This window comes from Gnatocerus cornutus, chromosome 2, assembly GCF_029298725.1.
Source record: "Gnatocerus cornutus isolate USDA-ARS CGAHR chromosome 2, icGnaCorn1.1, whole genome shotgun sequence".
Taxonomy (NCBI): Eukaryota; Metazoa; Arthropoda; class Insecta; order Coleoptera; family Tenebrionidae; genus Gnatocerus; species Gnatocerus cornutus.
In genome coordinates, this window is record NC_142234.1 from 2,907,441 (window position 1) to 2,935,323 (window position 27,883).

At 32.2% G+C, this 27,883-nt stretch overlaps 2 protein-coding genes across 4 annotated transcripts in view; one reads left to right on the forward strand and one right to left on the reverse strand.

Moving 5' to 3' along the window:
• The window catches only part of LOC148178150 (uncharacterized), a 48,861-nt gene extending 23,542 nt beyond the window's left edge, over positions 1-25,319 (forward strand). For both annotated transcript variants that reach the window (XM_088031477.1, XM_088031476.1), the window contains exons 3-12: positions 1,116-1,289; positions 4,703-5,514; positions 5,564-5,694; positions 11,326-11,622; positions 11,668-12,884; positions 12,930-13,071; positions 17,608-17,671; positions 18,064-18,250; positions 23,826-24,013; positions 24,553-25,319. In XM_088031477.1, the coding sequence (XP_087887603.1) occupies positions 1,116-1,289; positions 4,703-5,514; positions 5,564-5,694; positions 11,326-11,622; positions 11,668-12,884; positions 12,930-13,071; positions 17,608-17,671; positions 18,064-18,250; positions 23,826-24,013; positions 24,553-24,741 (3,401 nt within the window). In that variant the 3' untranslated portion in view covers positions 24,742-25,319. The remainder of the gene's footprint in view (positions 1-1,115; positions 1,290-4,702; positions 5,515-5,563; positions 5,695-11,325; positions 11,623-11,667; positions 12,885-12,929; positions 13,072-17,607; positions 17,672-18,063; positions 18,251-23,825; positions 24,014-24,552) is intronic.
• Positions 25,320-26,466: 1,147 nt separating this feature from the next.
• On the reverse strand, positions 26,467-27,351 carry LOC148178151 (UPF0488 protein CG14286). Of its 2 annotated transcripts, none has more exons than XM_088031479.1 (3): positions 27,005-27,351; positions 26,836-26,952; positions 26,467-26,770 (listed from the first exon to the last, which is right to left on the reverse strand). In XM_088031479.1, the coding sequence occupies exons 1-3, from the start codon at positions 27,222-27,224 to the stop codon at positions 26,547-26,549; spliced, it is 561 nt and encodes a 186-aa protein (XP_087887605.1). In that variant the 5' UTR covers positions 27,225-27,351; the 3' UTR covers positions 26,467-26,546. The 2 variants fall into 2 exon arrangements, with proteins under 2 accessions (XP_087887605.1, XP_087887604.1); XM_088031478.1 differs by having other exon boundaries at positions 26,818-26,952.
• Positions 27,352-27,883: the final 532 nt, after the last annotated feature.

The following is a 27,883-nucleotide window of genomic DNA, read 5'->3' on the forward strand; positions in this document are numbered from 1 at the left end:
TAACTCGTAATTCTTTGAAACTGTTTCGAATTTTCTCGATTATTGTTAAGGATGCAATTGCAATTTTTTCCAATTTTTAAAACTTACACATTATTGGGTAAATTTTTCTTTAATCTTTAACGCACTATTTGATATTGCGAATCCACAGCCTGCTGTTATTTAAACATGATTACAAAATTTAATAAATAAAAATAATTTTTAAGAGTACAAATAATAATTTTGAAATTTTAATTGCAGATTTATCTATTTTGAAATAAGCAAAAAATGTTATTCCTTTAAAATTTTTTTGTAAAATAGAAAAGAAAACTTTTTTTCCCTCTTGTGAACTCAATCCGGGGACATACTGTACATTAAAACAGAGAAATGTTTAAAAAATATTTTAAAAATCTATTTAATTTTTTTGAATTTTTTATCGAACGATGTAACATTCTTAATTTTAACACTTATGTAAACAAATTTGGAGACTTTACTATTCTTGTATTGCTCTTTATGTATGCCAAATTTCAAAATTTTAGAACATTTTAGCATAAACAGCAAATTTTCATTCTTTTAAAGCCCATAATTCTCACAGTTTTTAGCAATGAAAATTCTAGACATTTTTCATTCGACTTGTTTATAAACTGTGACCAGTTACAACATCATACAGTAAAAAACACAAATTTTGAACATTTTTATTTGGAGAAATATTGTCATTTTTTTAATTTCCCATCAAAAGCTGTAATTTTCTTAATTTAACGAGTTGTCAACTGTTGAGAGTTCTTCTTCAGATCGCATCTAATCACAAACACATTGTGTAATGCGTGTTGTAACATTTGGTTGATAACACCCGTGATAATGGGGAATAATAATATTTAATCTTGGCCAGTGAAATGAAGCAACATCGTTTAATTAGCCGCTTAGAGCTTTGTTTATTCAAATCGCGGTGTGGGATATGAATCTATTTCCGTTGGGGTTCCGTAGGTGCGTTTAAAGCTGGAAAACGTCTACATCTGCCGAATGGAAGAGTTTATTTTAAAAACGGGAAGAAACAAATCGCTTTTTTTAGCTCGACACTTTCCTGTCTCTGTTTACTTTATTTTGTTGTTAACACTTTCATAGCTGTTATTATTTTTCAGGGAGAGTAACCCTAGGATGTGGACCTGGAGTTGACATTAAAGTCCAAGGAACGGGAGTGCTGCCGTTACATTGTCACATCGAAAATAGTGAAGGTGTCGTTACGATTTATCCGCTTTGCGACAATGTTTCTATCGATGGAATCAAAATCGACACACCAACGCGACTATCGCAGGGTAAGACTAGTTTGTTATCGCTGAATTGAGGACTTGCATATGTTCATAATTAGAGATTTTATTGTTGTGATGATGCAAGATGAACTGAGTCATATTCGGGTGAAACTAATGATAACATTACTGGATGTTCAGTGTGGTTAGTGACAACAGTCTGCTTGCTTGTACAACATGAAATTGGTAGGTAAAATGTCTCATGATTAAAAATAGTTTTTTGGTTAAATGAGCCTGTGCAAACAGATCCTACAATTATATTCGTAAAGGTTAAATAAACCGCGCTAACGACACTGTTAATGTAAATATTTATTCCGACGTTTTTTCATAATCGCACCATTTATTTCTTTTTTTGAATTTGCCGCTTTAATAGGTCCATTAGAGTACTCAATAAAAGAACTCAAAGTAGGAAATTTTGTTTTTTAAGAATTGGCAGAACTAATTAATCTGGCTGTCACCTGTCAAGTTCTTGTTCAATTTGGATTTTACGATTCGTGTTGAATAAATTGCTGCGTGAATAAAAATTGTATCAATATAATTGAATTGTCCTCTGCGGCCAACAATAATTGTACCTAAATGTAATAGATGTGAATACTGGCTGTGAGGTTAGGTTACGTTAAGTCAAAATTCAGTAATAGTGAAACTCGATAAATGTCAAATTTTAAATTGAATTTGAAAATCAAGTGGCACAAAACCATTACCAACCGAGTAACACGAAAACTCTTAGAATTGGAAAATTTAATTTTTTTTATTAAAAAAAGGGTGCAAATTCGAAAAAATAGTATAAAGGACTTGTTTTATAATGGCATTGGTGCACTCGCCCCATACAAAACTCGCCTACGGCTCGTTTTGTACACCGGGAACTCGCGCACCAAATTTTCCATTATAAAACACGTTTTTTAATATACTAATTTTCGAATTTTCCGCTTTAATAGGTCCATTAGAGTACTCAATTTCGAGTCATTTATAGATATCTATAAAAGAACTCAAAGTAGGAAACTTTGTTTTTTAAGAATTGGCAGAACTAATTAGTCTGACTGTCACCTGTCAAGTTCTTGGTCAATTTGGATTTTACGATTCGTGTTTAATAAATTGCTGCGTGAAATAAACAATGTATCAATATAATTGAATTGTCCTTTGCGGCCAACAATAATTGTACCTAAATACAATAGATGTGAATGCAGGTTGTGAGGTTAGGTTAAAATTCAGTAATAGTGAAACTCAATAAATGTCAAATTTTAAATTATTTGAAAATCAAGTGGCAAGTCGTGGTTACAAAACCATTACCAATCGTGTAACACGAAAACTCTTAAAATTGGAAAATATGATTTTTTGATTAAAAAAAGGGTGCAAATTCGAAAATAGACATTTACATATCACGTACGGAAAGTGACCAATTTCGCACGAGTGTGAAAGTAGATGCACGAGGCGCCAGCCGAGTGCAGATATTACACGAGTGCAAGAAAGACACTTTCCGACGAGTTATGTACATTATTTTTCCTACGACCTTTCATCATCAGAAAGAAACCATAAGTTTCGACAATAGTTCATTTCTTATCTATTCTAAATGTCATTTTTCTACAACCTCATAAAAAAGTGACGTATGCCACATATTTAGATAGTTCATGTTTTGGTACATCCATTTCCGAAAGTAAAAGTCACTAGTGTGATATGAATATATCCGCACAGACCTGTCAAAACTGATTTGTCAAAAACGACCTAACCAACTCATTTTTACCATTATGCATGTTGTTTTACAGTGAATCGTCTAGATATTTGAGACAAAAATTTAGGAGTTACATTCGTATTTGAAAATAACTGTCAATTTTGACAGGTCTGTGCGGATTTATTCATATCACACTAGTGACTTTTACTTTCGGAAATGGATGTACGAAAACATCAACTTTCGGAGTCATTTAACCGTGTGGAAAATGTCACTTTCATATGGGGTCGTAGGAAAAATAATATAAAGGACTTGTTTTATCTTCTCTACGGCTCGTTTTGTACACCGGGAACTCGTGCACCAAATTGGCCATTATAAAACACGTTCTTTAATATACTATAGTTCGTACAGTGAGAGCTTGAATGACAGAAAAGTAACTAAATCTACGCAATAAAAAGTATACCATACGCGCGAAATTTAAAATCACAAAATAACCCCAGTTACTTGACAACCCTGTCAACCCATTTCGCGTAGGAATTTAGCGTTTTTAGTGTATTCTGTAGCATCATTTGCTGCCAACCTATATGTCAACTGTCGAAATCTCCCAATCTCTCACCGGATATACTATACCTATTGATAGTGAGGTCCAAATGTCAAACTTGGGCCGAAATTTGGGACTATCCCAAAAAATTGTGTGGAGGAATGTACTTCATAGGGACATTTTTATACACCAAAAGTTGACGACCTTGTCTGACAGCACTTTGACAGAAACGCCATCTTTTGTAAACATTGACAATTGGCTCCCGTATTTACGGAAATTTGAAGTTATTTCAAAATTTGAATTTAGCAAAGCTTTTAATGTTTACTTAGTCAACTATAAAGTGTTCAATTCGTATTTAGATAAATTCTAACTACCTCAACCATCGAGGATTTTGAAATTGCTGAATTTGAATACGTCTATACCTCACATATCAAAGATTTAATGTTGTTTTAGTGTAGGAAATAAAATGTCGTCTTTTTTCAAATTATGACCAATTGTCATGGGATTCACTCTGAGGTGCGGTTGTCAGCACAAAACTTCCTATTGCAAAGAAGTTTAACAAAGTTGTGTTAAACAAACACAATTTGCATTAGATTTAAAATAAAAACTCAAATACAAGGTGTTTATAAATGTTTCTAGCATCAAGGGTGGCTATGAAATGTTATAGAAATTTGCCGCTCATTACAAATGTGAGTTTCAATTTTTCAACTGACATTTGCAGTTAACCTCAAACATGGAGTACAGTGAGTTTTGAGAAATAAACTGTGTTAGTTGTGGTTTAAAACCAGAAAATGAAAAACTTATACACAAAATTGTAACTGAAACGTCATTAACGTAAGTAACATAAAAGAATTTCAAGATAGTTATATTCACTATGAACACAAAGCGGCAAAATAGTGCATGACAGGAATTCCAGAGCCACCTTTGATGCTAGAAACATTTATAAACACCTTGTATTTGTATCATAGTCATGTTGAAACAAAAATTAAATCGCGAATATTTCCGCAAGAGCTCAAAAATCGCTAAAAATTATACTTAGAGCTTTGTCAACTATGAGCGTATGCAAATTTTCAAAATTGTAACTTTAAAATTAAGGACAATTCTGGGGGTGGACACAAGTGTTGCCGGACCCTGTATAACTTTGTTCTTACGAACTCGTGTTTACGTTTCAAATATTTGAAATATTATCTTTCTTCCTGCTAATTGTAGTTTTTCCAGGTGTCATGTTGACCATCGGCAGATCCAACTACATGCGCTTTAACCACCCAGCAGAAGCAAAACTAATGAAATCCGTCTTACCCAACCCCCGAATCTCAATGGCTGCCATAACATTCGAACCAGCAGATAACGCGTTTCAACCTAAATTCAACAAGAAACCGCCTGCGGTACCGAGAAAAAATTCCAAAGAATCACTGAACGATTCCGGTGTTGAAGAACCCGTTCCTTCTAGCATAATGACCAAAGTTTCCAAGTTCGAATATTTAGCTCAACAGAATTTCAAAAAAAACATATCGCCGAAAGTTTTCTCCTCAAATTTGGTCACAGTGAACACACCGGCGAAAGATGTTCTTGGAAAGTCGCCGCCTGATTTTAAAAGTTTCAGTAAGAATATCCCGCAGAACGCAGTGAATTACGCTGAATCGAATTACAACGATAATAAGACGCCTGATCGGTCGATTTTTGGGAAAAAGTCGCCGCAGTATGTTAACGTGACGGTTAGCGAAAAGAATAACGTAAATAATAAAGTGATAATATATGAAAATGGTTGTATCCCGAAGAGCCAGAACACTGTTGAATTGAACAATAAGAATTCGAGTATTAATAAGAATAACAATCTGAGGGCATTAACACCCTCGCCGAATTACAACAGAAATCCTTCGCCACATTTCAGAAGTATGACGCCTAGTCCTGTTTCAAACACTGCCAGAATTGAACACAGAAGAAGCGGTTCAGTGGGCGAGCTTGATGGTTGTTTTGATGCCACTGAAAATTCCAAACAAAATAATGATGCCGAAATTAAGCGAGCTCAGGTGAGTTTTGTCCATTTGTGAACCGCACAACTCAACGTTATTTCCATAGGCACAACAAGACAGAATTCGGGAACAAGAAATGGGAAAAGCCGAACAAGCACGACTCGAGGAAATTCTAAATATGTGTGTAGAGTACGAAAAACAGGCTCAGTGCGAGAAAAACAAAGTGACTCCAAACAGGTAAACATTTCTTTGCGGCAACAAAATCACCTTTTGAATGTCTAGGCAGTCAAACGTGACATTTCGAATGGTTGGTTTTATTTTGCAAGTTGGCAGCGCTGCATAAATGTCAATTGTGTCAATTTGTGTGCAGATTTGGAGACCAATGACCTTCGAAAATAATAAAGGTGGATTAATTAAGTAAAGATGGCACAAAAATTTGCTGAAACACTGAATTTTAATTAATCTGCAATCGTTTCATTTGAATGGGGTGCTACCAACCTATTTCCCAGCTGATGAAATTCCCCTAAATGAAGGAATGACGTTTCAAATTCAAACCAAAAGTCAAAATAAATAACTATTAATAATTGTCGGCGCACAAAATTTCGTGTTATTTTATTTATTAGCACGGAGGGCTCGGATTTCAATACTTTCCTTGCATTTCCAAGAGACCATTTTCTAGCCTAGTGAAACAAATAACTATTGTCACTTTTCATGAGGTTTGTGATACTCATTTGCGGCAAGAAAATCACCTTTTGAATGTCTAGGCAGTCAAACGTGACATTTCGAATGGTTGGTTTTATTTTGCAAGTTGGCACCGCTGCATAAATGTCAATTGTGTCAAATTGTGTGCAGATTTGGAGACCAATGACCTTCGAAAATAATAAAGGTGGATTAATTAAGTAAAGATGGCACAAAAATTTGCTGAAACACTGAATTTTAATTAATCTGCAATCGTTTCATTTGAATGGGGTGCTACCAACCTATTTCCCAGCTGATGAAATTCCCCTAAATGAAGGAATGACGTTTCAAATTCAAACCAAAAGTCAAAATAAATAACTATTAATAATTGTCGGCGCACAAAATTTCGTGTTATTTTATTTATTAGCACGGAGGGCTCGGATTTCAATACTTTCCTTGCATTTCCAAGAGACCATTTTCTAGCCTAGTGAAACAAATAACTATTGTCACTTTTCATGAGGTTTGTGATACTCATTTGCGGCAAGAAAATCACCTTTTGAATGTCTAGGCAGTCAAACGTGACATTTCGAATGGTTGGTTTTATTTTGCAAGTTGGCACCGCTGCATAAATGTCAATTGTGTCAAATTGTGTGCAGATTTGGAGACCAATGACCTTCGAAAATAATAAAGGTGGATTAATTAAGTAAAGATGGCACAAAAATTTGCTGAAACACTGAATTTTAATTAATCTGCAATCATTTCATTTGAATGGGGTGCTACCAACCTATTTCCCAGCTGATGAAATTTCCCTAAATGTGGGAATGACGTTTCAAATTCAAACCAAAGTCAAAATAAATAACTATTAATAATTGTGGGCGCACAAAATTTCGTGTTATTTTATTTATTAGCACGGAGGGCTCGGATTTCAATACTTTCCTTGCATTTCCAAGAGACCATTTTCTAGCCTAGTGAAGCAAATAACTATTGTCACTTTTCATGAGATTTGTGATACTCATTTGCGGCAAGAAAATTACCTTTTGAATGTCTAGGAAGTCAAACGTGACATTTCGAATGGTTGGTTTTATTTTGCAAGTTGGCACCGCTGCATAAATGTCAATTGTGTCAATTTGTGTGCAGATTTGGAGACCAATGACCTTCGAAAATAATAAAGGTGGATTAATTAAGTAAAGATGGCACAAAAATTTGCTGAAACACTGAATTTTAATTAATCTGCAATCATTTCATTTGAATGGGGTGCTACCAACCTATTTCCCAGCTGATGAAATTTCCCTAAATGTGGGAATGCCGTTTCAATTAATAAATAACTATTAATAATTGTGGGCGCACAAAATTTCGTGTTGTTTTATTTATTAGCCCGGAGGGCTCGGATTTCAATACTTTCCTTGCATTTCCAAGAGACCATTTTCTAGCCTAGTGAAGCAAATAACTATTGTCACTTTTCATGAGATTTGTGATACTCATTTGCGGCAAGAAAATTACCTTTTGAATGTCTAGGAAGTCAAACGTGACATTTCGAATGGTTGGTTTTATTTTGCAAGTTGGCACCGCTGCATAAATGTCAATTGTGTCAATTTGTGTGCAGATTTGGAAACCAATGACCTTCGAAAATAATAAAGGTGGATTAATTAAGTAATGATGGCACAAAAATTTGCTGAAACACTGAATTTAAATTAATCTGCAATCGTTTCATTTGAATGGGGTGCTACCAACCTATTTCCCAGCTGATGAAATTTCCCTAAATGTGGGAATGACGTTTCAAATTCAAACCAAAGTCAAAATAAATAACTATTAATAATTGTGGGCACACAAAATTTCGTGTTATTTTATTTATTAGCCCGGAGGGCTCGGATTTCAATACTTTCCTTGCATTTCCAAGAGACCATTTTCTAGCCTAGTGAAACAAATAACTAATGTCACTTTTCATGAGATTTGTGATACTCATTTGCGGCAAGAAAATTACCTTTTGAATGTCTAGGCAGTCAAACGTGACATTTCGAATGGTTGGTTTTATTTTGCAAGTTGGCACCGCTGCATAAATGTCAATTGTGTCAATTTGTGTGCAGATTTGGAGACCAATGACCTTCGAAAATAATAAAGGTGGATTAATTAAGTAAAGATGGCACAAAAATTTGCTGAAACACTGAATTTTAATTAATCTGCAATCATTTCATTTGAATGGGGTGCTACCAACCTATTTCCCAGCTGATGAAATTTCCCTAAATGTGGGAATGCCGTTTCAATTAATAAATAACTATTAATAATTGTGGGCGCACAAAATTTCGTGTTGTTTTATTTATTAGCCCGGAGGGCTCGGATTTCAATACTTTCCTTGCATTTCCAAGAGACCATTTTCTAGCCTAGTGAAGCAAATAACTATTGTCACTTTTCATGAGATTTGTGATACTCATTTGCGGCAAGAAAATTACCTTTTGAATGTCTAGGAAGTCAAACGTGACATTTCGAATGGTTGGTTTTATTTTGCAAGTTGGCACCGCTGCATAAATGTCAATTGTGTCAATTTGTGTGCAGATTTGGAAACCAATGACCTTCGAAAATAATAAAGGTGGATTAATTAAGTAATGATGGCACAAAAATTTGCTGAAACACTGAATTTAAATTAATCTGCAATCGTTTCATTTGAATGGGGTGCTACCAACCTATTTCCCAGCTGATGAAATTTCCCTAAATGTGGGAATGACGTTTCAAATTCAAACCAAAGTCAAAATAAATAACTATTAATAATTGTGGGCGCACAAAATTTCGTGTTATTTTATTTATTAGCCCGGAGGGCTCGGATTTCAATACTTTCCTTGCATTTCCAAGAGACCATTTTCTAGCCTAGTGAAACAAATAACTAATGTCACTTTTCATGAGATTTGTGATACTCATTTGCGGCAAGAAAATTACCTTTTGAATGTCTAGGCAGTCAAACGTGACATTTCGAATGGTTGGTTTTATTTTGCAAGTTGGCACCGCTGCATAAATGTCAATTGTGTCAATTTGTGTGCAGATTTGGAGACCAATGACCTTCGAAAATAATAAAGGTGGATTAATTAAGTAATGATGGCACAAAAATTTGCTGAAACACTGAATTTAAATTAATCTGCAATCATTTCATTTGAATGGGGTGCTACCAACCTATTTCCCAGCTGATGAAATTCCCCTAAATCAGGGAATGACGTTTCAAATTCAAACGAAAAGTCAAAATAAATAACTATTAATAATTGTGGGCGCACAAAATTTCGTGTTGTTTTATTTATTAGCCCGGAGGGCTCGGATTTCAATACTTTCCTTGCATTTCCAAGAGACCATTTTCTAGCCTAGTGAAGCAAATAACTATTGTCACTTTTCATGAGATTTGTGATACTCATTTGCGGCAAGAAAATTACCTTTTGAATGTCTAGGAAGTCAAACGTGACATTTCGAATGGTTGGTTTTATTTTGCAAGTTGGCACCGCTGCATAAATGTCAATTGTGTCAATTTGTGTGCAGATTTGGAAACCAATGACCTTCGAAAATAATAAAGGTGGATTAATTAAGTAAAGATGGCACAAAAATTTGCTGAAACACTGAATTTAAATTAATCTGCAATCGTTTCATTTGAATGGGGTGCTACCAACCTATTTCCCAGCTGATGAAATTTCCCTAAATGTGGGAATGACGTTTCAAATTCAAACCAAAGTCAAAATAAATAACTATTAATAATTGTGGGCGCACAAAATTTCGTGTTATTTTATTTATTAGCCCGGAGGGCTCGGATTTCAATACTTTCCTTGCATTTCCAAGAGACCATTTTCTAGCCTAGTGAAACAAATAACTAATGTCACTTTTCATGAGATTTGTGATACTCATTTGCGGCAAGAAAATTACCTTTTGAATGTCTAGGCAGTCAAACGTGACATTTCGAATGGTTGGTTTTATTTTGCAAGTTGGCACCGCTGCATAAATGTCAATTGTGTCAATTTGTGTGCAGATTTGGAGACCAATGACCTTCGAAAATAATAAAGGTGGATTAATTAAGTAATGATGGCACAAAAATTTGCTGAAACACTGAATTTAAATTAATCTGCAATCATTTCATTTGAATGGGGTGCTACCAACCTATTTCCCAGCTGATGAAATTCCCCTAAATCAGGGAATGACGTTTCAAATTCAAACGAAAAGTCAAAATAAATAACTATTAATAATTGTGGGCGCACAAAATTTCGTGTTGTTTTATTTATTAGCCCGGAGGGCTCGGATTTCAATACTTTCCTTGCATTTCCAAGAGACCATTTTCTAGCCTAGTGAAGCAAATAACTATTGTCACTTTTCATGAGATTTGTGATACTCATTTGCGGCAAGAAAATTACCTTTTGAATGTCTAGGAAGTCAAACGTGACATTTCGAATGGTTGGTTTTATTTTGCAAGTTGGCACCGCTGCATAAATGTCAATTGTGTCAATTTGTGTGCAGATTTGGAAACCAATGACCTTCGAAAATAATAAAGGTGGATTAATTAAGTAAAGATGGCACAAAAATTTGCTGAAACACTGAATTTAAATTAATCTGCAATCGTTTCATTTGAATGGGGTGCTACCAACCTATTTCCCAGCTGATGAAATTTCCCTAAATGTGGGAATGACGTTTCAAATTCAAACCAAAGTCAAAATAAATAACTATTAATAATTGTGGGCGCACAAAATTTCGTGTTATTTTATTTATTAGCCCGGAGGGCTCGGATTTCAATACTTTCCTTGCATTTCCAAGAGACCATTTTCTAGCCTAGTGAAACAAATAACTAATGTCACTTTTCATGAGATTTGTGATACTCATTTGCGGCAAGAAAATTACCTTTTGAATGTCTAGGCAGTCAAACGTGACATTTCCAATGGTTGGTTTTATTTTGCATGTTGGCGTCGCTGCATAAATGTCAATTGTGTCAAATTGTGTGCAGATTTGGAGACCAATGACCTTCGAAAATAATAAAGGTGGATTAATTAAGTAATGATGGCACAAAAATTTGCTGAAACACTGAATTTAAATTAATCTGCAATCGTTTGATTTAAATGGAGTGCTACCAACCTATTTCCCAGCTGATGAAATTTCCCTAAGTGAGGGAATGACGTTTCAAATTTAAACCAAGAGTCAAATAATTATTTATTAACTTGTTTGAGTGTGACATTTTAGGATTAAAACCAACGGCTCGCTTCCTCGCGACAAGCGACAGTATATGTATACAACACCGCCCCCATCTCCCAGAGACGAATGGACAATCATCGACAAGAAAAACAACCATTCTTACGAAAATGTGAGCATCAATCGAAACACTTCTTTGGAAGGCCTAAACATTGGTTACGAAAACGTCGAAATCAAACACGAAGAATACAGGAAATGCAGCAGCCCGTACGAAAACATCGGCCAAGGTTCCGCCCATCAGTCACCCAGGACGAGGATCAAGACCATTGCCACCTCCAACCGCGACGGGTAAACCAAACTTCTGTTTTTCTTTAAAGTAACAAAATTTTGTAGCAAAACGAAAGACACTGCCGAGATAATAGAAAACAAGTTCGCCATCTTGGAAGCGGAGCAAATTCTCCTTCAGAATTTAAGTGTGGACGAGGGAAAAGATGATACCAAGTTTATTTTTCCTTTGGATGAAACGGCGTCCACCGTAAAAGTGGTGAAAAACGATAAGATCAAAATGGAGAAGATAAAGAAAGACCGGAAGGAACTGCTGGCTCGGATTTCTTCCGTGAAACGTCAAATCGCCGACACGGAAATCCTAGAGGAAGAACTTCAACGAGAAATGGACCTTGAACACGCTCTAATATCGGGAGAACACAAATCTAAAGTTCTCGAAATCGACAAGCTTCAAAACCGCAAGGATAAGCTGTTATCGTACGCTCAAAAACTGGAGGAAAACATGTCGTACCGCCAAAGCAAACAAGAAGAAGACCAGCTCAAATGCAAGGAAAAGTTGGAAGCGGCTCAAACTAGCATGAGTGACGTGGAAGAAAAGCTAGCTCAAACTTCAAAGACTGACCCTCATTACGAGGACGTTTTCGAAGAGTACCTAAAAGTGCAAGAAATTTTAGACAACGAAAGAAAATCTTTCGAAGATTTAGAGTTCCATCATTTGGAGGAAGAAGCGGATTGGTTAGCAACTCGCGAAGAAGTGCAACGAGAGATTCTCGACTTGACAACGAGAATTGAAGTAATAACGGAACAAACGCAAGATTTGGAACAACAAAAGTACAACCTTTCTAAAAACAACACTTCTGAAGTGAGTGTGATTAAAAAACGCCGACACGAGTATCTCAAAAAGTTGGAAAAACTGACAAACTTCCTAAAAGAAGTCGACAACGATCTATCGATCTACGCCAACCAAGAATCCGATCCTGAAGAATCCTCCGATACCGACAGTGATAAATCTAAAGATTTAGACAAACAGTTGTCTCTCATCCACGATTTGAGTTGTTCGGTTATTATTAGCAACACGAAAACTTCAATTGAACAAATCTCGAATATGTCGCAGTCGTTCAACGAAAAGCTTTTCCAAGAGAAATCCGTTCTTGAAAGCGGCATTGGGAACAAATGTCCGAGTCAAGACGACATCGACCGCATTAGTAAAGTTACCTCAAGCGCCCCTATTAATATAAGCGAAGAGCAAGGATCTTTGGGGAGGAAAACGATAGAATCTTTGAAGGATATAGAAAGAAAGAGGCATCTTCATTTGTGCCAGCAAGGTTTGTCGAATTAGTGAGTGTTTTCAATACTGAGATTTTTTTTAGGGTCGCAGGTTATAGAACAAGAGAGACAGCGAGTTTTGGCTTTGAAGCAGAGGGTGCAACATGAAGTGCGCACCAAGTGGGCGCTAAATAGGCAGGACTGTGTTTCACACGGGTCTTCAGAGTCGGAGGAGAAAGGAACGAGGTGAATTTTATTCTTAATTTTGTTCATACACTTGTGTCCACCCCCAAAATCGACTTTAATTTTAAAGATAAAATTTTGACAATTTGCATTCGCTCATAGATGACAAGGCTCTAGAAGCTGACGCAAAAATTTGTTTTTTATCACTGATAGTTTTGGCGTCGCGACGCCTTAAAAATGTAATTTTTAGTTAATTGTGAGGGTTTGTGAAATCAACCTCTAATTTATTTATTTTTTTCAATATAAATGTGTTAAAAATATTTCAGTTGTCATTTTAGATTCAATGCAAATTGTCATAAGTAATATAACGAGTGGGCTCGAAATTGTCGAAAATTTCCCACAATTTCGAGCTCTCGAGTTATATTCGTCATGAGAATTCAACTCACCATAGATTCGACCAATAAGAGACATTTATTTTTTCAAATAAACCAATCACAGCAAACTTTTCTTCGAAATTTTTACTAGTGAAATTTCTTATGAGAATTCAACTCACCATAGATTCGACCAATAAGAGACATTTATTTTTTCAAATAAACCAATCACAGCAAACTTTTGTTCGAAATTTTTACTAGTGAAATTTCTTATGAGAATTCAACTCACCATAGATTCGACCAATAAGAGACATTTATTTTTTCAAATAAACCAATCAGCAAACTTTTCTTCGAAATTTTTACCTGTGAAATTTCTGATGAGAATTCAACTCACCATAGATTCGACCAATAAGAGACATTTATTTTTTCAAATAAACCAATCACAGCAAACTTTTCTTCGAAATTTTTACTAGTGAAATTTCTTATGAGAATTTAACTCACCATAGATTCGACCAATAAGAGACATTTATTTTTTCAAATAAACCAATCACAGCAAACTTTTCTTCGAAATTTTTACTAGTGAAATTTCTTATGAGAATTCAACTCACCATAGATTCGACCAATAAGAGACATTTATTTTTTCAAATAAACCAATCAGCAAACTTTTCTTCGAAATTTTTACCTGTGAAATTTCTGATGAGAATTCAACTCACCATAGATTCGACCAATAAGAGACATTTATTTTTTCAAATAAACCAATCAGCAAACTTTTCTTCGAAATTTTTACCTGTGAAATTTCTGATGAGAATTCAACTCACCATAGATTCGACCAATAAGAGACATTTATTTTTTCAAATAAACCAATCACAGCAAACTTTTGTTCGAAATTTTTACTAGTGAAATTTCTTATGAGAATTCAACTCACCATAGATTCGACCAATAAGAGACATTTATTTTTTCAAATAAACCAATCAGCAAACTTTTCTTCGAAATTTTTACCTGTGAAATTTCTGATGAGAATTCAACTCACCATAGATTCGACCAATAAGAGACATTTATTTTTTCAAATAAACTAATCACAGCAAACTTTTCTTCGAAATTTTTACTAGTGAAATTTCTTATGAGAATTTAACTCACCATAGATTCGACCAATAAGAGACATTTATTTTTTCAAATAAACCAATCACAGCAAACTTTTCTTCGAAATTTTTACTAGTGAAATTTCTTATGAGAATTTAACTCACCATAGATTCGACCAATAAGAGACATTTATTTTTTCAAATAAACCAATCAGCAAACTTTTCTTCGAAATTTTTACTAGTGAAATTTCTTCTGTCTCTTCAAAATTTGATAAAAAAATACTGTTTTATCAAGTTAGTTTCCAATTTCATTACGTCAAAATTGGGAACTACGTTTACACCCATCTGTCAACATCTTGTGTCACAAATGACATCTATCCTTTGGTTCTCTTTAGATTGTAGCAAAAGTCTTACTTGGTGAAATTGTTACTTTGTCAATATTAATAAACGATTTCTGGTGTCCATAAAGTGCAACATGCTCGAGTTAATCAAAATTGACCTTCATAAGAGTGAATGAAGTGACTTGTGAAATTTTGGTGTAAACGTAGTTTGCCACTGCGCTGTCATAATTTTGAAAACTAACTTGATAAAACAGCGTTTGTTTCGCAAGTTTTAAACACAATTTGCATTAGATTTAAAATAAAAACTCAGATATTTGTATCGCAGTTATGTTGAAAAAAAATTGAATTCGCGAATATTTCCGCAAAAACTCAAAAATCGCTAAAAATTATACTTCTTAGGCGTCGCGCCGCCAGACTAACCGTGATAAAAAACACATTTTTGCTTGCAGCTTCTAGAGCTTTGTGAACGATGAGCGTATGCAAATTTTCAAAATTTTATGTTTAAAATTAAAAACGATTTTGGGGGTGGACACAAGTGTTGCCGGACCCTGTATAAAAAAACACAAAAAGAATCTACGAAATTCAAGAAAAATATATTGACTCAACAGAAATTTACCAGAAATTCCGACACAAAAGTACAAGATGTTTATAAAAGGGTGGCTATGAAACGTCAAAGAAATTTGCCGCTTATTACAAATTGTGTTTTTCAACACATTGGTAGTTAACCTCAAATATAGAACAAATTAATTTTGAAAAAAAACTGTTCTAAAATTTGAATTTGTAGTTTGAAGCCTAAAACCGTAGCTGAAACGTAGATGACGTAAGTAACATTTTAAATCATTTTTAACATACCTAGTTATATTCACAATAAAAACAAAGCGACATTCCAGAGCCACCCTTAATGCTAAAAGCATGAAAAATCTAAAATGAATGAAAAGGATCTACACAGACTCAAGGCGATCTAAGAAAAATTCAAAGAGAATTTATTAAGGAAAAATGAATATAAAATCGAAGGAGAATTTAGGAAATTTGAAGAAAATCTAGAGCGTCTAACGAGAATTAGACCAACTAATTAGACAATACAAGAAAAAATCTAAAAGAAATTGAAACTCTTGAAAATCCCATCAGAATTTAAGTAGAATTTGAGGAAAATCTTCAATAATAAGTTTGAACAGATAAATGTAGAAAATCCTTAGAGAAACTAAAATTTTAACAGATCTACATATGTATTTATTAATAAATCTCTTATGTTTAGAAAAACTAAGAAGAATATAAAGTTAATTTAAAGAATTTAACGAAATTCAAGGATCTAAATTCTAAAATCTAAATTCCAGAACCTTGAAGAATTCAATAATTTATTAGTAGAATATAGTGTCTAATAATTGAATGATTTTGAAAAATCGAGAAGAATATACAGGGTGATTTTTAAAAAACGGCAGGCGCTGTAGAATTTTTATTTATAAACCGATTTCAAACATTTAAAAAACAAATTAAATGGTTTTTAATTTACTATAAACTGATGATTTTAGAATTTTTCTAAACGTCTTAAGTATCTTTCGGGCGATATTCAACTTTCTTATTTTAAATTGGCACCCATTTTTTTTTTTTTTCATAATTTGGAAGATATTAATTTTTTTGATTCAGAAATGTGTAGTATGTTTCTACTTTTACAGAAAATATTTAAAAAAAAAATATTAAAAATGAAAAAATTTAGGCAATTAAAAGTAAAGACGATTTTAGGGTTGCCGGACCCTTTTTAGTGAAATGTAATTTGGCGTTTTTCATTCTCACGAGTTTGGCCTTTCTTTCTTGGTCTCTTAAAATTTGATCCTCTGCCTTTTTAGGTTCTCAACTTTTTTCTAATTTTAGATCCTTAAAATCGTTGATTCCTAGATTGTCGACTTTTAGACCTTCGATTTTGAGAGTTTACAAGTGTTTTAAAGTGACTAATGATTAAATTTTCCAAGTGATTTTCGATTGATTCCGAGTTATCTGATTTATGACTCATTCTAACTACATTCCTGTGGCGCTTGATCCCATAATTAGATGAGAATTTATGAATTGTTTTATGTATTCTACATTTTTATCTAATCTAAAAACTGAGATAAAAACTATTACATTCCAAAAACGTGTTTTGAACGATAAGCATGTTCCGCAAGTTTAGCTTTCGACGGTAAGGATTTATTTATTGCTTTTACCGAAATTAGGTCGCTATTTACTTAAACTTGTTTGGAATTGTGAAAAATATTTTAGAAAGGCACGTGTCTTGTACAAGGTGTTTATAAATGTTTCTAGCATCAAGGGTGGCTATGAAATGTCAAAGAAATTTGCCGCTCATTACAAATGTGGGTTTCGATTTTTCAACTGACATTTGCAGTTAATTAATTTTAAAGATTCACTATGAAAACAAAGCGGCAAAATCGTGTACGACGGGAATTCCAGAGCCACCCTTGATGCTAGAAACATTTATAAACACCTTGTATGTTATTAAAACATTTCCAAAATTTCATGTAAAATAAAAATGACGAAGTTGAAAAAAACAAAATAAATGTTATTGTGTTGTTGCGTACACAAATTTTACTGCCGATCTTGAAAAGTTGCTCGAAAATGAATAAAACTATTTTAAACTTATTTTATTTGCTTTTCAATGAGATATGAAACAGACTTCTGTAATCTCTCGTCATGAATTTTACTGTTGACGTAGTTTTCCGTTGTTTTCGCAACATTCAATAATTGATAGGTTTTTTTTGTGTGAAAAGGATCACAGAGAAGAGTGAATTTCTTTTAACTCGAGTTTGTATTTTTTAGCAAAGAGCTGAAGGACCACAAGATTGAACGCCCTGCGTCCGAATCGCCATCTTCACCAGAGCAGGTAAATTGATGATTTGAAAACAAACACATTTACACGTTGCAAATTGCAAAAAAGCAGAAAATATTCACTCTCCTCCTACAGGAAATTAACTAGTTGTAAGGCTACACTGTGGGTATTTTAATTCGTCCCAAGCGCGATTTGTTGTTCGAACCTACCAGTCTATAAATTTACGTGTTCTTGCGTTCATTCATTTTCATTCGGTTTGTGGTTGTGAAATCAAACGCGCAGAAAAACTTGAGGTTCATCATGTCGCTTTGGATGACTTATGTGCGGGTGGAATACAACCCCAAAAATAAACATAATAAAAAGGTGACACCGAGGAAAAAAGTGAGTGTGCTTAAATGGGAAAAACATTTTTATGAGCACGTAAATAAATTGTTTATTTGTTGCAGACCAGACCGGTGTCAGATGGGGCAGATTCCTCGCGTCCTCTGTCAGAAGTCAGTGAAATCAGTATGGAATATGGAAACTCCGGAAAGAAAAGAACAAGAAACCACAGTGATAAGCAACGTCCTCTGACTCGATATTTGCCAATACGAGGTTCAGATCTTGATTTACGTCAACATATCGAATCGGCAGGTAATTATTATTATTATTACTGTTTCATGCGGATAAGGTCGGTTAGATACTAATAGTGTCCCCGGATTGAGTTCACAAGAGGAAAAAAAATATAATAAATAAATCTTTAATTAAAACTTTAATATTATCAAGCTGTGTTTTTAAAATCGAAAAAAAAAACAAAAAATAACTAAGAACTTTTTTATTTTTCATTTTACAAAAAAATTACAGGAATAATATTTTTGCTTAATTTAAAATAAATAAATTTTTAATTAAAACTTTAATATTATCAAGCTGTGGTTTTAAAATCGAAAAAAAAAAACAAAAAATAACGAAGAACTTCATTATACAAAAAAATGACAGGAATAATATTTTTGCTGAGTTTAAAATAAATAAATCTTTAATTAAAACTTTAATATTATCAAGCTACATTTTTAAAATCGAAAAAAAAAACAAAAAATAACGAAGAACTTTTTTATTTTTCATTTTACAAAAAAATGACAGGAATAATATTTTTGCTTAATTTAAAATAAATAAATCTTTAATTAAAACTTTAATATTATCAAGCTGTGTTTTTAAAATCGGAAAAAAAAAACAAAAAATAACGAAGAACTTTTTTATTTTTCATTATACAAAAAAATGACAGGAATAATATTTTTGCTGAGTTTAAAATAAATAAATCTTTAATTAAAAACTTTAATATTATCAAGCTACATTTTTAAAATCGAAAAAAAAAACAAAAAATAACGAAGAACTTTTTTATTTTTTATTTTACAAAAAAATGACAGGAATAATATTTTTGCTTAATTTAAAATAAATAAACCTTTAATTAAAACTTTAATATTATCAAGCTGTGTTTTTAAAATCGGAAAAAAAAAACAAAAAATAACGAAGAACTTTTTTATTTTTCATTTTACAAAAAAATGACAGGAATAATATTTTTGCTTAATTTAAAATAAATAAACCTTTAATTAAAACTTTAATATTATCAAGCTGTGTTTTTAAAATCGGAAAAAAAAACAAAAAATAACGAAGAACTTTTTTATTTTTCATTTTACAAAAAAATGACAGGAATAATATTTTTGCTGAGTTTAAAATAAATAAATCTTTAATTAAAACTTTAATATTATCAAGCTACATTTTTAAAATCGAAAAAAAAAACAAAAAATAACGAAGAACTTTTTTATTTTTCATTTTACAAAAAAATGACAGGAATAATATTTTTGCTTAATTTAAAATAAATAAATCTTTAATTAAAACTTTAATATTATCAAGCTGTGTTTTTAAAATCGGAAAAAAAAACAAAAAATAACGAAGAACTTTTTTATTTTTCATTATACAAAAAAATGACAGGAATAATATTTTTGCTGAGTTTAAAATAAATAAATCTTTAATTAAAAACTTTAATATTATCAAGCTACATTTTTAAAATCGAAAAAAAAAACAAAAAATAACGAAGAACTTTTTTATTTTTTATTTTACAAAAAAATGACAGGAATAATATTTTTGCTTAATTTAAAATAAATAAACCTTTAATTAAAACTTTAATATTATCAAGCTGTGTTTTTAAAATCGGAAAAAAAAAACAAAAAATAACGAAGAACTTTTTTATTTTTCATTTTACAAAAAAATGACAGGAATAATATTTTTGCTTAATTTAAAATAAATAAACCTTTAATTAAAACTTTAATATTATCAAGCTGTGTTTTTAAAATCGGAAAAAAAACCAAAAAATAACGAAGAACTTTTTTATTTTTCATTTTACAAAAAAATGACAGGAATAATATTTTTGCTGAGTTTAAAATAAATAAATCTTTAATTAAAACTTTAATATTATCAAGCTACATTTTTAAAATCGAAAAAAAAAACAAAAAATAACGAAGAACTTTTTTATTTTTCATTTTACAAAAAAATGACAGGAATAATATTTTTGCTTAATTTAAAATAAATAAATCTTTAATTAAAACTTTAATATTATCAAGCTGTGTTTTTAAAATCGGAAAAAAAAACAAAAAATAACGAAGAACTTTTTTATTTTTCATTTTACAAAAAAATGACAGGAATAATATTTTTGCTTAATTTAAAATAAATAAATCTTTAATTAAAACTTTAATATTATCAAGCTGTGTTTTTAAAATCGAAAAAAAAAACAAAAAATAACGAAGAACTTTTTTATTTTTAATTTTGCAAAAAATGTCAAAGGAATGAAATTTGTTCCTTAACTCAAACAAAATTCCACTATTTGATTGACCCTTTACCTGTTTTAGCACATAGTTCAATTCTAACTCGTAATTCTTTAAGACTGTTTCGAATTTTCTCAATTATATTATATATACTTTTTTTTTCTCTTGTGAACTCAATCCGGGGACACACTGTATATTAAGATTTTTTGATTCGATGTGAATTTTCTAGACTAGATTACTTTGACTGTCCAGACATTTATAGCATTCAAGTCACAAGCATTTTAAGTTGATTAATCACTGCGAATAATACAAGGAAACTTTTTTGTTGGTAATTTAGCAACAGAACACTGTGATTGACCAATTTAAATGGAAGTGCGAGCGTTTTAAGACATCTGTTTATACAGGGTGATTTTTAAAAAACGGCAGGCGTTGTAGAATTTTTATTTATGAACCGATTTCAAAAATTTAAAAAACAAATTAAATGGTTTTTAATTTACTATAAATTAATGATTTTAGAATTAGTATCTTTTGGGCGATATTCAACTTTCTTATTTTAAATTGACACCCATTTTTTTTCATAATTTGAAAGATATTTATTTTCTTGACTTAGAAATGTGTAATAAGTTCTACTTTTACAAAAAATATTTTTAAAAAAAATTTCAAAAATTACAAAATTTCTGCAATAAAAGTTAATAAAATCTAGGGCGTGGTGTCAAATAACACAATATCGTTATTGTAATGTCAAAAAGCAGCAAATAACAGAAAGAACAAGTTTTCTTTCAACAAGATGGGGCTACACCTTACAATGCACGAATTAATAACCACGCAATATCTGGAACAAAGGTTCGGAAAATGATGGTTTGGAACCCAAGGTCCCATTCCGTGGCCAGCCAGGTCACCAGATGTAACAATTTTAATGAAATTAGGTAGATGTTTTTTCTGATTTGTAATTATTATTGTCTTTTGTTATTAATAATTTCAAAAAAGATTGCTAATCCTTTCTGTTATTTGCTGCTTTTTGACATTACAATAACCGCATTCTTTTATTTGACACCATGCACCTAGATTTAATTAACTTTTATCGCCTTTTTTTTGTCAATTTTGATAATCTTTTTAAAAATATTTTTTTTGTAAAAGTAGAATATATTACACATTTCTGAATCAAAAAATTAATATCTTCCTAATTATGAAAAAAAAAATGGGTTTAATTTAAAATAAGAAAGTTGAATATCGCCCAAAATATACTAGGACATTTAGAAAAATTCTAAAATCATCAGTTTATAGTAAATTTAAAACCATTTAATTTGTTTTTAAAATTTTTAAAATCGGTTTATAAATAAAAATTCTACAACGCCTGCCGTTTTTAAAAAATCACCCTGTATATTCTTCTCGATTTTTCAAAATCAATTAATTATTAGACACTATATTCTACTAATAAATTATTGAATTCTTCAAGGTTATGGAATTTAGATTTTAGAATTTCGTTAAATTCTTAACTTTATATTTTTCTTAGATTTCCTAAACTGAAGAGATTTATTAATAAATACATATGTAGATCTGTTAAAGTTTTCGTTTCTATGAGGATTTTCTACATTTTTCTGTGCAAACTTATTATTGAATATTTTCCTCAAATTCTACCTAAATTCTGATGGGATTTTCAATCCATTCAATTTCTTTTAGATTTTTCTTGTATTGTCTTTAAAGTTGGTCTAATTCTGATTAGACGCTCTAGATTTTCTTTAGATTTCCTTCAAATTTTCTAAATTCTCTTTGAATTTTTCTTAGATCGCCTTGCATTCCTTTTAGATTTTTCATGCTTTTAGCATCAAGGGTGGCTCTGGAATGCCACCTTGTTTTCATTGTCAATATAACTGTGTTAAAAATTATTTAAAATGTCAACTACGTTTCAGCTACGGTGTGAGGCTTCAAAGCACAAATTCAAATTTTCGAAAAGTTTTTTTCAAAATTTATTTTTGCTCTATGATTGAGGTTAACCACAAATGTCAGTTGAAAATACACAATTTGTAATAAGCGGCAAATTTCTTTGACATTTCATAGCCACCCTTTTATAAACATCTTATATTTTGTGCGCGTCCGTCACTTTTCATGAGATTTGTGATACTGATTTGCGGCAAGAAAATCAACTTTTGAATGTCTAGGCAGTTAAACGTGACATTTCGAATAGTTGGTTTCATTTTGCAAGTTGACATCGCTGCATATAATTTGTATGGTGAGAGATTGAATGATAGAAAAGTCACTAAATCTACGCGATAAAAAGTGTACCATACGCGCGAAATTTAAAATAACAAAATAACCCCAGTTACTGACAACCCTGTCAACCCATTTCGCGTAGGAATTTAGTGTTTTTAGTGTATTTGTAGCATAATTTGCTACCAACCTATATGTCAACTGTCGAAATATCCCAATCTCTCACCGGATAAACTATAAATGTCAATTGTGCCGATTTGCAGGCCAATGACCTTCGAAAATAATAAAGGTAGATTAATTAATCGAAGATACTACAAAAATTTGCTGAAACACATTTGAATTTACATTAATCTGCAACCGTTTGATTTGAATGGGTGCTACCAACCTATTTCCTAGCTGATGAAATTCCCCTAAATGAGGAAATGACGTTTCAAATTCAAACCAAAGTCAAAATAAATAAATATTAATAAATCGTCGGCGCACAAAATTTTGAGTTTGACACGGCTAGAAAATGTTTTGGAAATGCTCGGAAATATATTTTCCTTATTTCCAAATGACTATTTTCTAGCCTAGTGAAACAAATAACTATTTCTTGAACTTCGTAGATTCTTTTTGTGTTTTCTTTATATAAATTCTTTTTAAAGTCTCTAGGTTTTCTTTGAATTTGTCTGCAAACTCTTATTAGATTTTTGGATGTTTTATAACTTTATAGATTCAGTTCAGATTTGCTTTAAGTTTTTCTTAGAATCTCGTTAGATTTTTTTTAGATTCTTTTCATACAACAATATAAAAAATATTAACTCGGTTTGATCCAACGTTAGGACTGTGCTATGTGCAGATAATCGAGGTTTTATTTTAATAATAAAAGTGTAAAATTGGGGTTTGCGGGCCCTCCATTGGGTTACCATAAATCTATTTCAGTTTCCATGAATCGTGTTTACGAGCGTGAAAAGTATTGTTGCTTACTTGAATTAATTTTGGATTTATGGTGGTTAAAGTTACGTTCCAACATCCTAGTCAGTTTCATTTGCCAACGATAGTGATCGTTAATTGTTTTTTTGTTGACGTTTCTCATATTTTTCACTGAGTCACCAATTTTCCTATCGATTTTCGGAATAAACAAATTTTTGTTTTACGATGTTTGTCTTCTCGGAAAACATTTCATTCATACAGACGTTTTAGTTTGCTTATTATTCATGTTTCAGGTCATCAGGTCGTATTGTGTCCTCATGTTATCATCAATTCCAGTTCGTGCAGAGGTTTTCTTCATAAAAAAGGTTCCAAGTTGAACGGGTGGTCGAAGCGCTGGTTCGTCTTCGACAGGGTAAAACACACCTTAACTTACTACAACAATAAAAGTGAGAAGAAGCCGCGTGGAGGCGCCTATTTTCAAGTAAGTTATAAAAGGGATTGAAATACAGGGTGTTTATAAATGTTTCTAACATCAAGGGTGACTATGAATTGTCAAAGCAATTTGCCGCTCTTTACAAATGTCGGTTTACATTTTTCAACTGACATTTGCAGTTAACCTCAATCAAAAGCAAAATTAATTTTGACAGTTGACATAGGTTGGCAGCAAATTATGCTACAAAATACACTTAAAAACACTAAATTCCTACGCGAACTGAGTTGACAGGGTTGACAGTAAGTGGGCTTATTTTGTTATTTTAAATTTCGCGCGTAAATTTAGTGACTTTTCGGTCATTCAATCTCTCACTGTACAAACTATACATTCGATTTTCCCCTAATTTTCGCCCTAGGGAATTGAAAGACTGCTTTACACCCAAAAATTTTCGAAAATTTAGACAGAAGAGTCATAGTTGAATTTATTATGAAAACAAAGCGGCAAAATAGTACATGGCAGGAATTCCAGAGCCGCCCTTGATGCTAGAAACATTTAGACACTGTACAAAATTAACAATTCTTTTATAGGCCATCGAAGAGGTTTACTTAGACCACCTGAACACGGTGAAATCCCCTAACCCGCAGCTCACATTCATCGTGAAAACTCACGAAAGATCGTATTATTTAATGGCGCCATCTCCAGAGGCCATGAGAATCTGGATGGACGTAATCTTCACAGGTGCTGAAGGCTACCTGGCGTTTGAACATGGAACTTGATAATTATATTTTTGATAAAAATGTATTTGTCATGTTTACCTTTAGGTAACTGGCTGACCCAAAATCCAACTTTAAAACGACTTGGCTGACTATTCAAACATCACTAAAATAGAAGTATAAACAAAACTTGTTGATAACAAGACGCACGAGTTCGCTAGTCTCCAATTTATAATATCCGGTGTTTGCGTAGCGGCTACAAAATGACTGAATCTTTGACGTTGGATTTTGTTGTTGAATATATAAATCGAAATGGTATTTATGTTTAAGTGTATATTTTATGTTTAATCTCGAGATAATCCTTACGTTAGAGAAATTATGTTTAGATTAATTTAAGTCATTACGTATTTATTTGTAATGCGGATTCTTTATTAGGTACAATTGTAGAGTACAATAATTCAGTTCTTGAGGTGAGGTGGAACTTGTTTTACATCATAATATGCGCTTGGTAGTTCAAATTACTGTGCCTTCATGAAAAGACTGTTTTGTACGTTTATAAATCTGCACAAATTTATATGTAAGTTTTAAAATTGTGATGCCAGCATGTATTACCAGAAGAATAAATGAATATTTACATTTACCATTATTACACAAAAATTTTCTAGGCTAGATTAGTTTGACTGTCCAGACATTTATAGCATTTTAAGTTGATCAATTATGGAACGTGGTTGGCCAATTTAAAAGGAAGTGCGAGCGTTTTGGGACACTGTTTGTATATTCTTTTCGATTTTTCAAAATCATTCAATTAGTTAGTCACTTTATTCTACTAATAAATTAATTAATTCTTCAAGGTTGTGGAATTTAGATTTTTAGTCTAAAAATTCACTTTAAATTCTTCTTATATCTTCTAAATTTAAGAGATTTAATAAAGATCTGTTAAAATTTTAGTTTCTCTAGGAATTTTCTACATTTTTCTGTGCAAACTTATTACAGTTTTTCCTCAAATTCTACCTAAATTCTGATTGGATTTTCAAGAGTTTCAATTTCTTTTAGATTTTTCTTGTATTGTCTTTAAAGTTGGTCTAATTCTCGTTAGATGCTGTAGATTTTTTTTAGATTTACCTCAAATATTGGTCAAATTTTCTTAATTCTCCTTCGATTTTATATTCATTTCTCTTGATTATCCATAATTTCTCTTGAGTCTGTGTAAATCCTTTGCATTCCTTTTAGATTTTTCATGCTTTTAGCATCAAGGGTGGCTCTGGAATGCCGCCTTGTTTTCATTGTGTATATAACTATGTTAAAAATTATTTCAAATGTTACTTACGCCAACTACGTTTCAGCTACGGTTTCAGGGTTCAAACCACAAATTCAAATTTTAGAACAGTTTTTTTCAAAATTTATTTTGCTCAGATTGAGGTCAACTACAAGCTGTTTATTAATGTTTCTAGCATCAAGCGTGGCTTTGGAATTCCTGTCGTACACTGTTTTGCCGCTTTGTTGTCATAGTGAACTAGTAACTATCAGAAAAATTATAATGTTACTTACTTCAATGACGTTTTAGTTACGGTTTTGTGCCCCAAGTTTTCGATTTTCGGTCTTAAACTACAACTAAAACAGTTTATTTCTCAAAACTTACTTTGCTTCATGTTTGAGGTTAACTGCAAATGTCAGTTGACAAATCGAAACCCACATTTGTAATGAGCGGCACATTTCTTTGACGTTTTATAGCCACCCTTGATGCTAGAAACATTTATAAACACGTACAAATGTGTTGAAAATACACAATTTGCAAAAGCGGCAAATTTCTTTGACATTTCATAGCCACCCTATTTATACAAAATTTATTCTTATTCAATTACAAAATATCAGCTCTCGTCAACGTTGAAACTGAACCTAAAGTCATTGCTTGAGTTTACAAAACGGAATGAAGTTGACGATGATGGCGTATCATTGCTAATTTCCACTTTGGCGACATTACTAGACAAAATCTCACTCTCAGTGGACATTTTACTTTGTTCATCTAAAGGTCCTGCTTTTTTCAAAAACTTGGATTTCTGATTAGGTGACGATGAAATTTTTAAATTAATACCTGAAAAAATAAGCTTGACAAAAATCTACTTAAAAGACAAGACACACCTTTTGTGAATTTCTTACTTTCTTCGTTCATTTTGGTCCTATAATCTCCAAATGTTACCCTCATTACTTGCCTCTTTTTTATAAACGGAGTTGAATTACTCATCAATGTGTTTAAAGTCTTTGTATTGTCTTGCACTAGAAGTACAAACATGAAAATTCGGTTTATAAATGTCTTGAATCCACTGACCTTGCTTCTGATTGAGTTTTCCAGAGGCCAAGGTCCTTTGCAACTGTTGAATGCACCAATAAAGTTCAATTTCGAATTGTTCTTGTATCTCCGCAGTCATCCCGTTCTGTGGGGCTGCAGTACTGTTGCTTGTACCAGTTGGGGTTGGGGCAGGGGGTGTCTTGTCCAATTTAATTTCTGCTTTGCCTTTTGATTTGTTGAGTTTAAGCTTAGGAGGCATGTTTTCGAGTTTTTCGTTGTTTATTTTGATGTACGATGAAATGTAATGGTGACTTATGAAGTTTTAAGGTTATATTTTAACCTCAAATTCAAACAGCGTGTGTTTGACAGTACATGGAATCCGGGCAACCTCCCACTCTGGAGGATCAACAAACCATGTCGTTCCATTTAAATACCATTGAAAGCGTTGTTTATACTATGGTGGACACAGAATCTTGGACAGTACTTTCCTGTCATTTCAAAAAGTCTTGATGTAATCTTAGATTTATTGTCATTATGAGTGACGTTAATACGAAAGTCAAACAAATTTTGAAAACGTATTTTTGCGATATGCCACCAATAACAATTGATGTGCCGCCACAAGGAAGTCGGAATTGGTTTTGCGCTACAACACTTGGTCATGGGCGAAGAGTTTAGGAGTCGAATGGTTTTATTATTGCTAAAACGTCAAAATGACAATTGAATCAAAAATTAAAAGTTTGGTTATGAACAAACGTCCTCCGTAAAGCCCGGTTTAGAAACTTTGACAATCAAATGACAATTCTGTCCAAGATTCTGTGTCCACCATTGTATGCAGTATTTAATTATTTTTGACTGTGTTTTTACTATGGTTGGGTTGAAATCTTTTAATATGTATTATCTATACTGCCATTGAGTAGT